At 36.5% G+C, this 12,438-nt stretch overlaps 1 protein-coding gene across 1 annotated transcript; it reads left to right on the forward strand.

The window, feature by feature from the left end:
* The first annotated feature begins 1,393 nt into the window (after window positions 1-1,393).
* Window positions 1,394-11,690, forward strand: PP7 (serine/threonine phosphatase 7). Its single transcript, XM_088952544.1, has 5 exons — window positions 1,394-2,158; window positions 2,876-3,370; window positions 4,294-4,440; window positions 11,109-11,216; window positions 11,356-11,690. Exons 1-5 carry the CDS (start codon window positions 1,676-1,678, stop codon window positions 11,422-11,424), a joined length of 1,302 nt encoding a protein of 433 aa, XP_088808670.1. The 5' UTR covers window positions 1,394-1,675; the 3' UTR covers window positions 11,425-11,690.
* Window positions 11,691-12,438: the final 748 nt, after the last annotated feature.

The raw sequence follows: 12,438 nt of genomic DNA on the forward strand, positions 1-12,438 counted from the left end.
TCTGTCTTCAATGAAACACTTGCTAGCAAACCATAACGATAATCGACATGTGTAGACAAAAAAGAGAGAGAGAGAGAGAGAGAGAGAGAGAGAGAGAGAGAGAGAAAGAGAATCCGAAATGTGCATATGAGATAACAAGGAATTCAGAAGAGCATGTTTAAAAGAAAAATTTGATCATTGGTGAAAGTTAGTCAATGAGAATGTGGTTTGCATTGACCACTTTTTCTATGTTTATTTTTTGGATTCATGTGAGACTCATAGAAAAATCACTTTCCTTGGGTATTTATCTGAGTAATTGATACCCATCTCCCATCGGGAGGAAGTTAACAAAACTTTGTAGGACAATTTTGCTCATTCTAACAATAACTTTTTATGGATAAAAATGTCATTATATGTAAATAAGTTCACTTATCTAGGTAAATGTAAGTGAATTTATCCAAGTAAATAATACAATGAACGAGTCTTTGTGATAATGTAAAATTGCATTAATTTTAACCCTAAAGTCTATTTGACCAAAATAATTAAAAGAAAAAAAATAACAGGGATGCCAATTTGAAATAATAAAAAAAAAAGAAAAAGAAAACAGATAATAGCAAAAAAATATAAAATTATAATACTAAAAAGACATGATATCGAAAGATCATTGACCAATAAAAGCACCCACGTGATTAATTGATCACCCCTTTTATGATACCTATTGATTGGATGTAAGGAGAAAAATAAGTATAATTAGAGGTTTGATCTGACATCTGATCCGATTATCTGATATTCGGATGATGTATTTATGTAATTGGATTGGGTTCGGATTTGACCCCATTCGATTCGATTATATTATAATGTTTATTAATTTTAATATATAAATTTTATAAATTATATTAAAAATTATAAAAATATATTATATATGAATTCATATATATAATAAATTCAGTATCCTATATTTATATTAATTTATTATATAAAAAAGCTGAAATATAAATTAATTTTTAAATTTTATGGTATTTTAGAGAATTTAAAGCAGAGTCAGATTAAATCCAAATCCCATCCGAGTCCATTAATATTCGAATTCGAATCCAAGTCTTTAAATCCGATCTGATTTTTGGATCATTCGAACAATGCCTTATAGTCTTGCAGTGGGAATATATCCACATGAAAAAAAACATACAATTATAGAGATATTCCCAATACACGGTTGTAAAAGGCTGTGAGAATGATATATGCATGGTCTTGTGAGCACGATCTTATTAGGGACCAAAGTGGGTTTTATGCTTAAACCTCCCCTGGGTTTTTTAATTTTTTTGCTTAAGAGGGGTGGTTTGTATTATTATCAGAAAACCCAAGGAGGTTTTTATATTTTACTCTTAATTTAACAGGCAAAACATTGAAACAAGAAACCGAGTGTTTGTCATCAAAGGGTGGGTCATGGTCTCATGGACGGTCTGGATTTTTGGTAGCAAACAACACAAAATACAAAGAAAAGCAAAACGAAAGGTAATATCGCGATGTGGGAATTGGGATTAGCAAGCTTGGTGTGACGGAGGGGAGGATGTTTCCAGTGTCCTTGTTTATTGTTGGTGTTGGATGCTGCTCCTCCTCCTGCTGCTGCTGCTGCTGCTGCAATATTCGAGTTTTTCATTTTGACACGAACAATAGCAGGGCAATCAACAGCTAACACGCTATGTTACAGTCGGATTCTTCTGCTTCGGTTTCTACCAAATCCGGTTCTGATGAAGACGACAATCTCATTGCTTTGGCTCGACAACAACTTCAATCAAATCCTCGAACTCCTCTCTCATGGCCTTCAAATGGAAATCTGACGCTAGATTGGGTCCTAGACCTTATATCCACATTCGATTGGTCTTCCAGAAATCTGCCCCCTTCCGATTTCTCTTCTGTATTGCCTGTTCCGGTTTTCGACCAACTTATTCTTTTGGCGTCAAAGATACTCCACAAGGAACCGAATTGTGTTAACATTGATGGGTGCGCGCCGGATTCCAGTGTCGTTGTGGTGGGTGATGTTCATGGTCAGCTGCACGATGTGATTTTCCTTTTTGAAAATGCTGGATTTCCCTCCGAGAAAAGGTTTTTCGTGTTTAATGGAGATTATGTTGATAGAGGGGCTTGGGGGCTTGAAACGTTTCTTTTGTTGTTGGCTTGGAAAGTAAGTATCTCCATCCCATCGATTATCACTTGAATACACGAATGAATTTATGTGATTCGGTTAAAGTAGAAAATGGATGTCATTGCGGAAATGAGGTTTTGGTCTTTTGCTTTAAAATTGTGATCTTGGTGCTTGTCTGTCAAATAGCTTCTTTAGTTTGTATTTGAAGCTTGAATATTTTGAATTTTTAGGTAATTATGGATCTATTTTGTTTAATTGGGTTTTTTTTAGGCTTGTTTTGTCTAGTTGGTTTATCCTGTGTCCATCCTTCTTTCTGATTTCGTTGATGTCTTTAGTCCCTTCATTGAATTATTTAGGGAAGTAGGAGACTTGGGGGGTAAGTGACACCATGAAGATGGAAGAAAATATCAACCTGGCTAGATTCTAGACAAGTAGAAAAACAGTTCGTGTAGTTTTCTTATAGATGATACTAAGAAAAGCAACTGAATTGCATGTTTATGATATGCTATTTCCATGGAATTTATGCAGTTTACCGTGTTAAGAAGGCCATCGTTAGTAAGAAGCTTTGGATTTAACACACACACACACACAAAAAAAAATGGTGTCTGCCCGGTGACCCTACCTTTAACATAGTTCAGACTTGCTGATAAAGTACATCAATTCTCCCAATCAAGAGAAGGGACTCTTTTTTTATCACATGGTACTTTTATGAATTTGTATTTTTAATCTTTCTATAAATTCTTTTCTGTTTCACAGATCTTTTTGCCACATAGAGTATTTCTTCTACGAGGAAATCATGAATCCAAATACTGTACATCTGTTTATGGTTTTGAACAAGAGGTAATAGCGAAATATGGAGATCAAGGAAAGCATGTGTACAGGAAATGCCTAGGATGCTTTGAAGGGCTTCCGTTGGCCTCTATTATTGCTGGACGTGTATATACAGCTCATGGTGGACTTTTCCGCAGCATGCCTGTCGCCTCATCAAAGAGGGCCAAAGGGAAGAAAGGTCGTAGAACGGTTTTCAAACCGGATATTGAATATCTCTCACTTGGTTCTTTGGAGGAGTTATCTAAAGCGAGAAGATCAGTTCTTGATCCTCCTTGGCAAGGCTTGAACTTGATACCTGGTGATGTGCTATGGTCAGATCCATCAATGAACCCTGGTCTTTCTCCAAATAAAGAGAGAGGCATTGGTCTGTTATGGGGTCCTGACTGTACCGAGGAGTTCTTGAAAAAGTATCAACTAAAGGTGTGGTTTAGATAGTTCATCTTTATCTTAACATTATTCTAGACAATCATCTCACAATTATTCTATAATTTATTCTTTCTATGATTAAATGAAAAACAATAAAAAAATATATCTATTAACAAAGAAATTGCATTATAAATATATGAAAAATATATTAAAAAAGAATTTTTAGTCTGAAAAGTTTCTACTGTATGGAGAAACAAACACATCCATAATGGAAAAACTTGAATCAAGTGCACTTGTTTTTTGAACATCATTTTCCATATTCCTTTTGTACAATGTTGGATGAGTATATATATACATGGGAATCAGAATGCAACACACATCTGAGGGTCTGAGTCAGCAAGAAGAAAAAACAAGGACTCGCAAACACATCTATAGAAAAGTACTAACTATTAAAATAGTCTATATATATTTTTTTGAATTCTAATATTATAAAGGCCATTACCCAATGTTGTTCCCAGCTACCTTGGGTCTTGGGAGGGGTAGACATGATGCTGTCCTAACCTTTGACATTTTTTTTAACAAAGTGGTTGCTTTCAGACTCAAAACCATGTTCTCACGCTTGCTAGCCCAAGATTTTACCATCACACCAGTAATGGACCTTAAATTCTAACATTGTATGCCTATAAAAATGGTCTAAAACTTTATCTTTGTTATTTAGTAATGGTTTCTGGAAAAGGTGTTTGTTGTGTATATTAACTATTCATCTATGATATATAAGCTAGATAAACAAAAATGTTATGTTGTAGTGTCCATCAAGAATCAATGGAGTGCTGGAATCTAAACCCACTTAGGAGAGTTCATGAAAACTGCTTTTGTATATGCCGTGAAAGCAATCTTGTCATCTGGTTTCTTTTCTTAGCTTAGTTAAAGCATTTCAAATTTCAACTCTAATTACAAGGATTTTCTTGTTGCTACAGTTGATTATTAGATCACATGAAGGGCCTGATGCTAGGGAAAAACGGTCCGGTCTTTTGGGAATGCAAGAAGGATATACAATTGATCATGTAGTACAGTCTGGGAAGCTGATTACACTTTTCAGTGCTCCTGATTACCCACAATTCCAGGTTATTCTTACAATCTTACTCCATGCATATCTTTACCAAGAGTCCACTAAACCATGACCTTAGTTGATTATCTTGGAGCTAACAGTAACTTTCATAGTTTCATTCTCTTTCTCAACTTTTATTTGGAAAAATATCAGAAAAATTCAACCATTCAACTATTTCTATATTCTGGATTTTTAATAGCTGAATGCTTGTAAAAGCATAATATTACCAAAATTTGACCTTGGCAAAAAATGAAAGAATCTTGATACAAAAAAAGAAAAAAAAATTCTGGATAAAAAATAGCACAACATGCATGATGTCAATGAAATTAGGTGATAAGTAGTTGATTTGACATTTTGACATCCCTAAGTAATGCAACTGATCAATGCCTAAGCGTTCTTGTCAATCACAAAAGATGTCTAATTAATATAATGCTGCAGCCTCATTAATAAAGACTGCAAACATGCAATAAAAGATGTGATATCTAGTTTCTGTTCTGCAAACATAAAGGGGAAGGTTGAATTAGTTCAGGTAGTTGACCCTTTTTTACTAGACAAACTTGGGAGTGGGGGTGGGGAGGGTGAAGGTGGATTGAGTACCAGGTCAGTGGGAACTAGTTCTGCTAACTTTACCAGCTGAACCAACTAGCACCTTCAGGAGGCAATAAGCTAACAACCTTGACCATCTGATGTAGTCTCCTTGTTTATGGCTACCATGTACTAGTATGCTACAATTGAAAGAAGACCTAAAAGAAATCCTCCACTATATATCTTTCTGTTTTATATACTCTTATTCAATGATGTACTACCAGAAATGCTTAAAACATCTAACTTGCATAGCAATATAACTACATAATACTATTTTAAAAATGGGAAATAAGCATACAAAACACTACTTTAAAATAACTATCTCATCAACTAGGAAAAGAAACAAACTGATCATTAGGTGACCTTATCATCACTTAGTCATCATCATAGATGACCTCATCAAGGGTATTGGTCAAGTTCATGATGCGGTTGGTTTGGACCTTAATTCACTAGTTAATATTTTGGTAACACAAATACATTACGGAGCCTGACAATGGAAAATGGATTATAGTTACTTAGGATAATATCCCTTCTTGGGTGGATCTGGAGTATAGCCAACAGCCTAGCTAGAGAAGGAATGAACTTGGAGAGTAAGCCTTCAAGAATAGCATTTTATTTTCTTCTAACTTGTTTCTTCTGGTTTGACATCTTCCCCTCAAGGGTCTTTGTATCTAGCACCTTTATGGTACTCTAGATGAGATGATTGTATTCCTTAGCTTTTGATTATTAACAAATCTCTTCTTTGATATTATTATTGATCAATAAAACAAAAAAAAAAAGGAAAAGAGGTAAAGAACCATTTTCATGCATCCTTAACTCACCTATTACCAATATCTGAGCCATTTTTATCAGTAACAGATTAAAGAGTTCTTTTCTTTTAATTATGTGAAAAGAGTAGGTTACAAACAAGTGCTATGCACCCCCCCCCCGACTTAGCCTGAATCATGGCCAAACACATTGTCCTCTGTAGTGCCCTTACCTTTTCCTTTTTCACATCAAATGGTACTCAACACACCCCAAAAAGGTTTTCTCTGCTACCTCTTTTTTTGCCATGCTTCCACAAACCCATTGGCAGATTTGTGTACCCACCTTACGATAATGACCATCACCTCTTTAACTTTTTGGTCTCCCCCAACATGTTCCTATAATACTGTGGGGCCACCCCATCATCCTTGAGCCAGCACACTACCACTTTGGAGTCTACCTCTAAGTTAGGGGTGTTCATTCGGTCAGTTTGGTTCAATTCCATTCGGAATAAAACCAAACCAACATTTCGGTTAGGCCATTTTCATGAACCGAACCAAACTGAATTCAAATCAGTTTGGTTTGGTTTCAAATCGGTTAATTTGATTAATTAATTAATAATATAAATATTAATTTTATATTGCAAGGTGCCAACCAGCTGGTTGGTAAGGTCTCCTGCTGGTCATAGCGGAGACTTGGGATCGAATCCTGCTTGCACCTGGGTTGGGGGATGGGTTACCCCCTGTTGTGTAGCCCTTCAAAAGGAATAAAAAATATTTATATTTATAATATAAATATAAATATATATATATATATATATATATATATATATATGTATTTATTTTGGTTAATCTGATTTTTGGTTCGGTTTGGTTGAAAATTTTTTCTCAAACTGAACTGAAAACCGAAAACCGGTATTTCTAAAATGAGAACTGGTCAGTTGTTCAGCAGAGAGAGAAGTCGACGACTAAGCTGGGTAACAGCCATAAAGAAAACAAGTGGATTACTGGAAGTACCCCACCCAACGTCAATGAAGGAAAAGTTGTAGCTTCGGTGGCTCAGGAAGATAAGTCCTCTAAACTTTGTTCCTCCTCTTCTTGAGTTTCTTCAAAATTGTTGGGTTTAGGGAAATTTCTAGGAGTTTTGATGGAGGGTCTGGAAGATGAAACAACTAAATTTTTGGAGGGGATTGAGCATAGGATTCTCATGGAAAGGGGAAAATTAGCAGCAAAAAAAGGGGGTATTGCTTCAAAAGAAAAGGGGGGGGGGTATTGCTTCAAAAAAAAAGGGAAATGATGAGATTAAATTGGGGGCTGAGTGACAGGGTGGGGAGCTACAAAGGCGGCAGCAAGAGGAAGTAAGAAGTAGCAAGGAGGTGGGTATCCTGTCTTCTTTTTTCTGGTTAGTTGTTAATGAAACTAAGAATATTGTCTTGGAATGTTAAGAGGACTGGGGTGGGGTAGAAGGAGGTTGGTAGTGTGTGATGTTTTAAAAAGAGCAAAAACTCAAATTCTTTTGCTTCAAGAGACTAAGTTGGAATCGATGGATGCAGCAACAATTTGAAGTATTTGGGGGGAGGGTAATGTGTGGTGGAGATCCAAGCCGACAAGGGGCAGTGCTGGAGGCTTGGCCATCCTTTGGGATCCATCAGTCTGTAAGGTGGTATCTCACAGTTTAGGTTTATTTTCTATTTCTTCTCTGCTGGAACTTGCCAATGGAATTAATTTGTGGTAATAGGGACAGAATTAAAGCACCTTTTAAATTTGAGAACGCTTGGTTTGAAGAGGCTGATTTTCTCCCTTTGTTAAGATCATCTTGGTGTGAAGTGCAGGTGGAAGGTTCTAGTTCTTTTGTTTTAGCAAAAAAGGTTGGGAGCAGTCGAGGAAAGAGTGAAAATCTGGAAACTGGAAAATAATCTGAACTCAGAAACAGAAAAAAGAGCATGCCTTAACCTAATTGAAGAAATTGACAGAGCGGAGGAAATGCACCCAATTTCAGAGGAGTTAAGAATGAAGAGAACTCAGGCAAAATCTGTTTTTGATAAATTGGCAGTCAAGGAGGAATTAAAGTGGAGACAGAGAGCTAAGACAAATGCTAGAGAGCAGGAGACAGGAACACTCATTATTTCCATAAGATGGCAAATGATAGAATCAGAACTTCTTCAATTAGCAAACTAATTTGTGAAGATAGGTGGGAGAATCAGTTGCAGAAATCAAAGTAATTGCCACTTCTTTTTATAAAAACCTTTATAAGGAGAATTGGAAGTGCAGACCTCTCCCTTTAAATCTCCCCTTTAAGCAGTTGAGTTAAGAACAAAAATGCTCCCTTGAAAGACCTTTTACTGAGGAGGAGATTAAGTCAGCAATCAGAAATTTGGAAAATGAGAAATCACCTGGGCCGGATGGTTTTTCAAATCTGTTTTATGTCAAGAGTTGAGATTTTGTAAAGCAAGACATTCTAAATGCTTTTCAGGCCTTCCACTCAAGTGCTTCACTGCAAAGAAGCTTGAACAACACCTTTATCACACTTATTCCCAAAATTGAAGGGGCTATGCATTTAAAAGACAATTCATTGATTCGGTTCTAATTGCAAATGAATTGATTGACCTAGGAGGAGGGAGGGGATTTCTGGTTTGGTGTGCAAACTGGATATAGAAAAAGCTTATGACCAGGTAAACTGGAGATGCCTAGATTTTGTGTTGGAAAAAATGAATTTTGGTTAAAAATGGAGAAACTGGATGAAAGTCTGCAAGGAGATCCTTTATCTCCTCTGTTGTTTATTTGTATTGTTGAAATCTCTCTCTCTCTCTCTCTCTCTCTCTCCGGTCTGAAGGCAGCTGAAGCTAGTTTGTGGGAAGGGTTTGCAATTTCCCCAGGGGGAGGAAAAAGTCAACATCCTCCGATTTGCTTATGCTTCATAGATGCATCCCAGGAGCAGTTGGAAAACTTACTAGGGATTCTCAGCTGGTTTGAAGTAGTGACAGGTCCGAAAGTCAACCTCAATAAGAGCCAAATTATCCCAGTGGGTCAAGCTCCTAATTTGGGGGACTGTGCTAGAGTGATGGCTTGTCAGGTGGAGCACCTTCCTGTGAAATACTTGGAGTTTCCCTTGGGAGCAAAATGTCCTTAAGCTATATGGGATCCAGTAACTGAAAGATTGGAGAAAAAGCTTTCCTCTTGGAAGGCAAAATATCTGTCTTTTGGAGGAAGAGTAACCCTTTTAATAAGTACCCTTTCAAATCTTCCTACTTATTTCCTTTCCCTTTTCCCTGTCCCAGCAAATTGGAGACTCTCCAAAGGAATTTCTTGTGGAGGGGTTGGGAGGAAGAAAAGAAGATTCATCATGTCAACTGGGAGCAAATCTGTCTTCCTATGGAAGAAGGGGGACTAGGTCTAAGGAACATTAAGGTGACTAATTTGGCTCTTCTTAGTAAATGGATCTGGAGATTTGCCACAGAAAGGGGAGCTTGGTGGAGAAACCTGATAGCCGCCAAGTTTGGGGTAGAGTGGGGAAACTGGAGATAAAGAGATCCACTTCCTAATTGGGGCTGTTCTTTATGGAAAGGCATAATGAGATGTTTTCCCATGTTTAGAGAGGGTTTAAGCTTCAAAGTAGGTAGAGGAGACAGAATTGGGTTCTGGAAGGATCCTTGGTGCCTGGATTACCCCTTGGCTGAAGGTTTTCCTCTTTTTTATCAGTGTGCCACCAATCGGAATGCTTCGATTGCTGACTCTTACACCTTCTCAGGTAAAACTCCACAGTTCGGAAGAAGTCTTTTTGATTGGGAATTGGTAGAAGTTATGAGATTGTTGGAAACTTTACGAGCGCAGAGAGTATTAACTGCAACCAGGATGATCAGTGGACATGGAATTGGTCTAAAGAGGGTAGCTTCTCAGTAAAATCAATGGCCAGTAAACTCAGTAGCAGAGCTGCAGTGGGGGCTTTTCCATCTATGCAGATTTGGAACTCAATCAGTCCCTCTTCCTGGTCTGGACTATGGCTTTAAATAAATGCCTGTCCAGAACCAACCTAGAAAGAAGAGGCTTGCAGATCTCTGATGACTCTTGATGTCCTGGATATCTGTCACTCCAGAAGTGACAGAATTGATGTCACTCTAGAGGAGATAGGGCAGGCAGCAGTCAGCAAATTGATGTCCTGGATTTTTGTCACTCCAGAATTCAAACATTAAAATGTCTTTCAATTGTTGAGTTCTCAGTCGATTTGGTGTTTGTAATGGGGGGTGACCCCAGGCCTGCCCTGTCCTTGGCAGGTTTCTGTTTGTATCTTTAAGATTTCTTATAAAATTACCTTACCTTTTCCAAAAAAAAATCACCAAATTGTACTGAACCGAAAAACTGAAGCAACATAACCAAATTGGATATTTGGTTTGGTAACCGAATTTGAACACCCCTACTGTAAGTTCCTATAGTTGAGTCATCATCATCATCTAAGCCTTGTCCCAACTGCCAATTTCAGTCCTATAGTTGAGTAATTTGATGGGAGCTATTCTGGAATTTCAGGACCTTGAAAGTTTATAGTAACAGGTAACTTTATAATTTTCTCAGTACAGGATAGTATTTTATCTTCCTCCCACTTTTTATTAATAACTATGACCAGGGATTTTATTAATGATCAAGATGGAGAAAAATTTTCTTCTAAATTTCTTCTTGAAGTTTCTCCATTTTAGGTTTAGATTAAGATTGCAGAAGCAAATTTAACAAAAAGGATGGTGGATGCTAGTTTTTTATTGCGTAGGTTCATAAAAGTGACAGTCATTCTATTGATCAATTTTGTTTAAGAAAAGGCGGTTAATCTGTTATGGCTGCACAATGCAAGGGTTGATATTAGAAATTTAGAATTCTATTATTTTTGTTTTTCAGAATTCTATTGTTCAATGTTTGCAAACTTGATTTTGCACGAGTAACACAAATAACAAAAAATGGACCATTGTTCTTTCCTAATAGTTTATGCACTTTTTTTTTTGGGTAAAAGATAGTTTATGCACTTGTTCTTTTGACAAAGGTATAACTGGACTACCAGAATAACTTTTGAAATAATCAACAGTCTGAACTATATTTATCAAAAATTTTTCTGAAGTATCCATGCCATATCTGATCTCACAGTGTTAGTATTTTGTCATGTCAAATTGGTATACCGAACATATCTCCCTGTATCTAGGTGCCATAGAGCTGGGATGCCATATATATTGAGGGGTTTTTATTTATTTTCTGGTGATTATGCTTGATCAGTTCTTGCTTCCTCATGCTTTCCATCTTGTCCATTCATTGATTTAGCATATGATTTCCTTCATCTGTAATTGATATTCATCTAAAATGTTGGCTGGTATTTATGCAGGCTACAGAAGAGAGGTATAATAACAAGGGGGCGTACATTGTGTTAGAACCCCCCTATTTTGATGACCCAGTTTTTCATAGTTTCGTAGCCGTATTGCCTAGGCCAAAGGTATGACACGACTGTTAAGAGTATTTTATATATATAGAGAGAGAGATAGAACAAGGTTTCTTATTCTTCATGACGGGTTACCTTGAATTTTCCTTTCGTCTGTATGTGGGAATTTACTTTTGTTGTAATCGTGAGACAGGCAAATGCTTTCTATAATTACGAGGATGTGATTGATTCAGATGAAGAACTGGATTTAGCATCAATGTGAGTGCTTCCTGACGGGTCACCTTCACATGTAATTTAAAGGAAATGTATTCTTTGTAATTCGTATGTATTTATATACTGTCTTTGCACGTTCAATAGTTGTCCACAATGCACACTTTTTGTGTTTCTCCCCTTTCTTACCTTCTTTGATTATTCTTCAAATATAGAGAGCATGTTAAATTTATCAAAGCGAGTATATTCTGAAATTCCTTTTTGGAAATGGATTATATTCTTTTTCTTAATTTGAAGCAATTATTCAATATTGTTCCACTTTTTTGTTTATTACAACATCTTGCTAATTCATACAAAATTAAACATTTGTACGGACTACGGAGTAAACGAAACGTTTTTTTCGGTAAATCAACTTTACCGAACCTGAGGGAATCTGTGGCATATTTTCTGTCGACACTGACAGAATGACTAAAAACATCTCAACTTCAATCAAATCCTACTGCCACCAGTGATATGAATCACGTACAAAATTTTGGTAATACTCTCTTGATAAAACTACGGTTTCCCATTTTGCAGATCTCTCATTCTCTAAATTTCAATCAGACACAAAGGCACTAAAAGGGGGTATCATGAACTTCATTCCCACTTGGATTTTGGATTTTGGTTTTCATAGATAAAAAAATCTGTTTTTTTTTTTTTCAGATTCATGTAGACTAAGAAAAGTTTTCACATGGGGAAAAAATTATCAACACTTAAACGAGACAAAATTATCCCTTATATTAGATTTTTATGGCTAAAATAGATATTTACATGGAAAATAAAAACATGGATAAATGCACTTACTTGAGTAAATGCATTTAGTCTTAGACACATTTTATTTTCCCTCTAATTGGACATTTCGCCTTTAGGTCCAATTATAATAGGGGCTTCTTCAGTGTTTTTCCATCCGTGCTCTTTTGCAAACATCACGGGGCTTTACATGACAGAGATGTGCAAGTGGACAGAATGGGTTCCATCCTTACCGCCAGTATAGAAGATTCCAAGATGAATGCATCTTAGTCAATAC

Source organism: Nelumbo lutea, chromosome 6, assembly GCF_056320005.1.
Source record: "Nelumbo lutea isolate HS-2025 chromosome 6, American lotus-T2T, whole genome shotgun sequence".
In the NCBI taxonomy this organism is placed as follows: Eukaryota; Viridiplantae; Streptophyta; class Magnoliopsida; order Proteales; family Nelumbonaceae; genus Nelumbo; species Nelumbo lutea.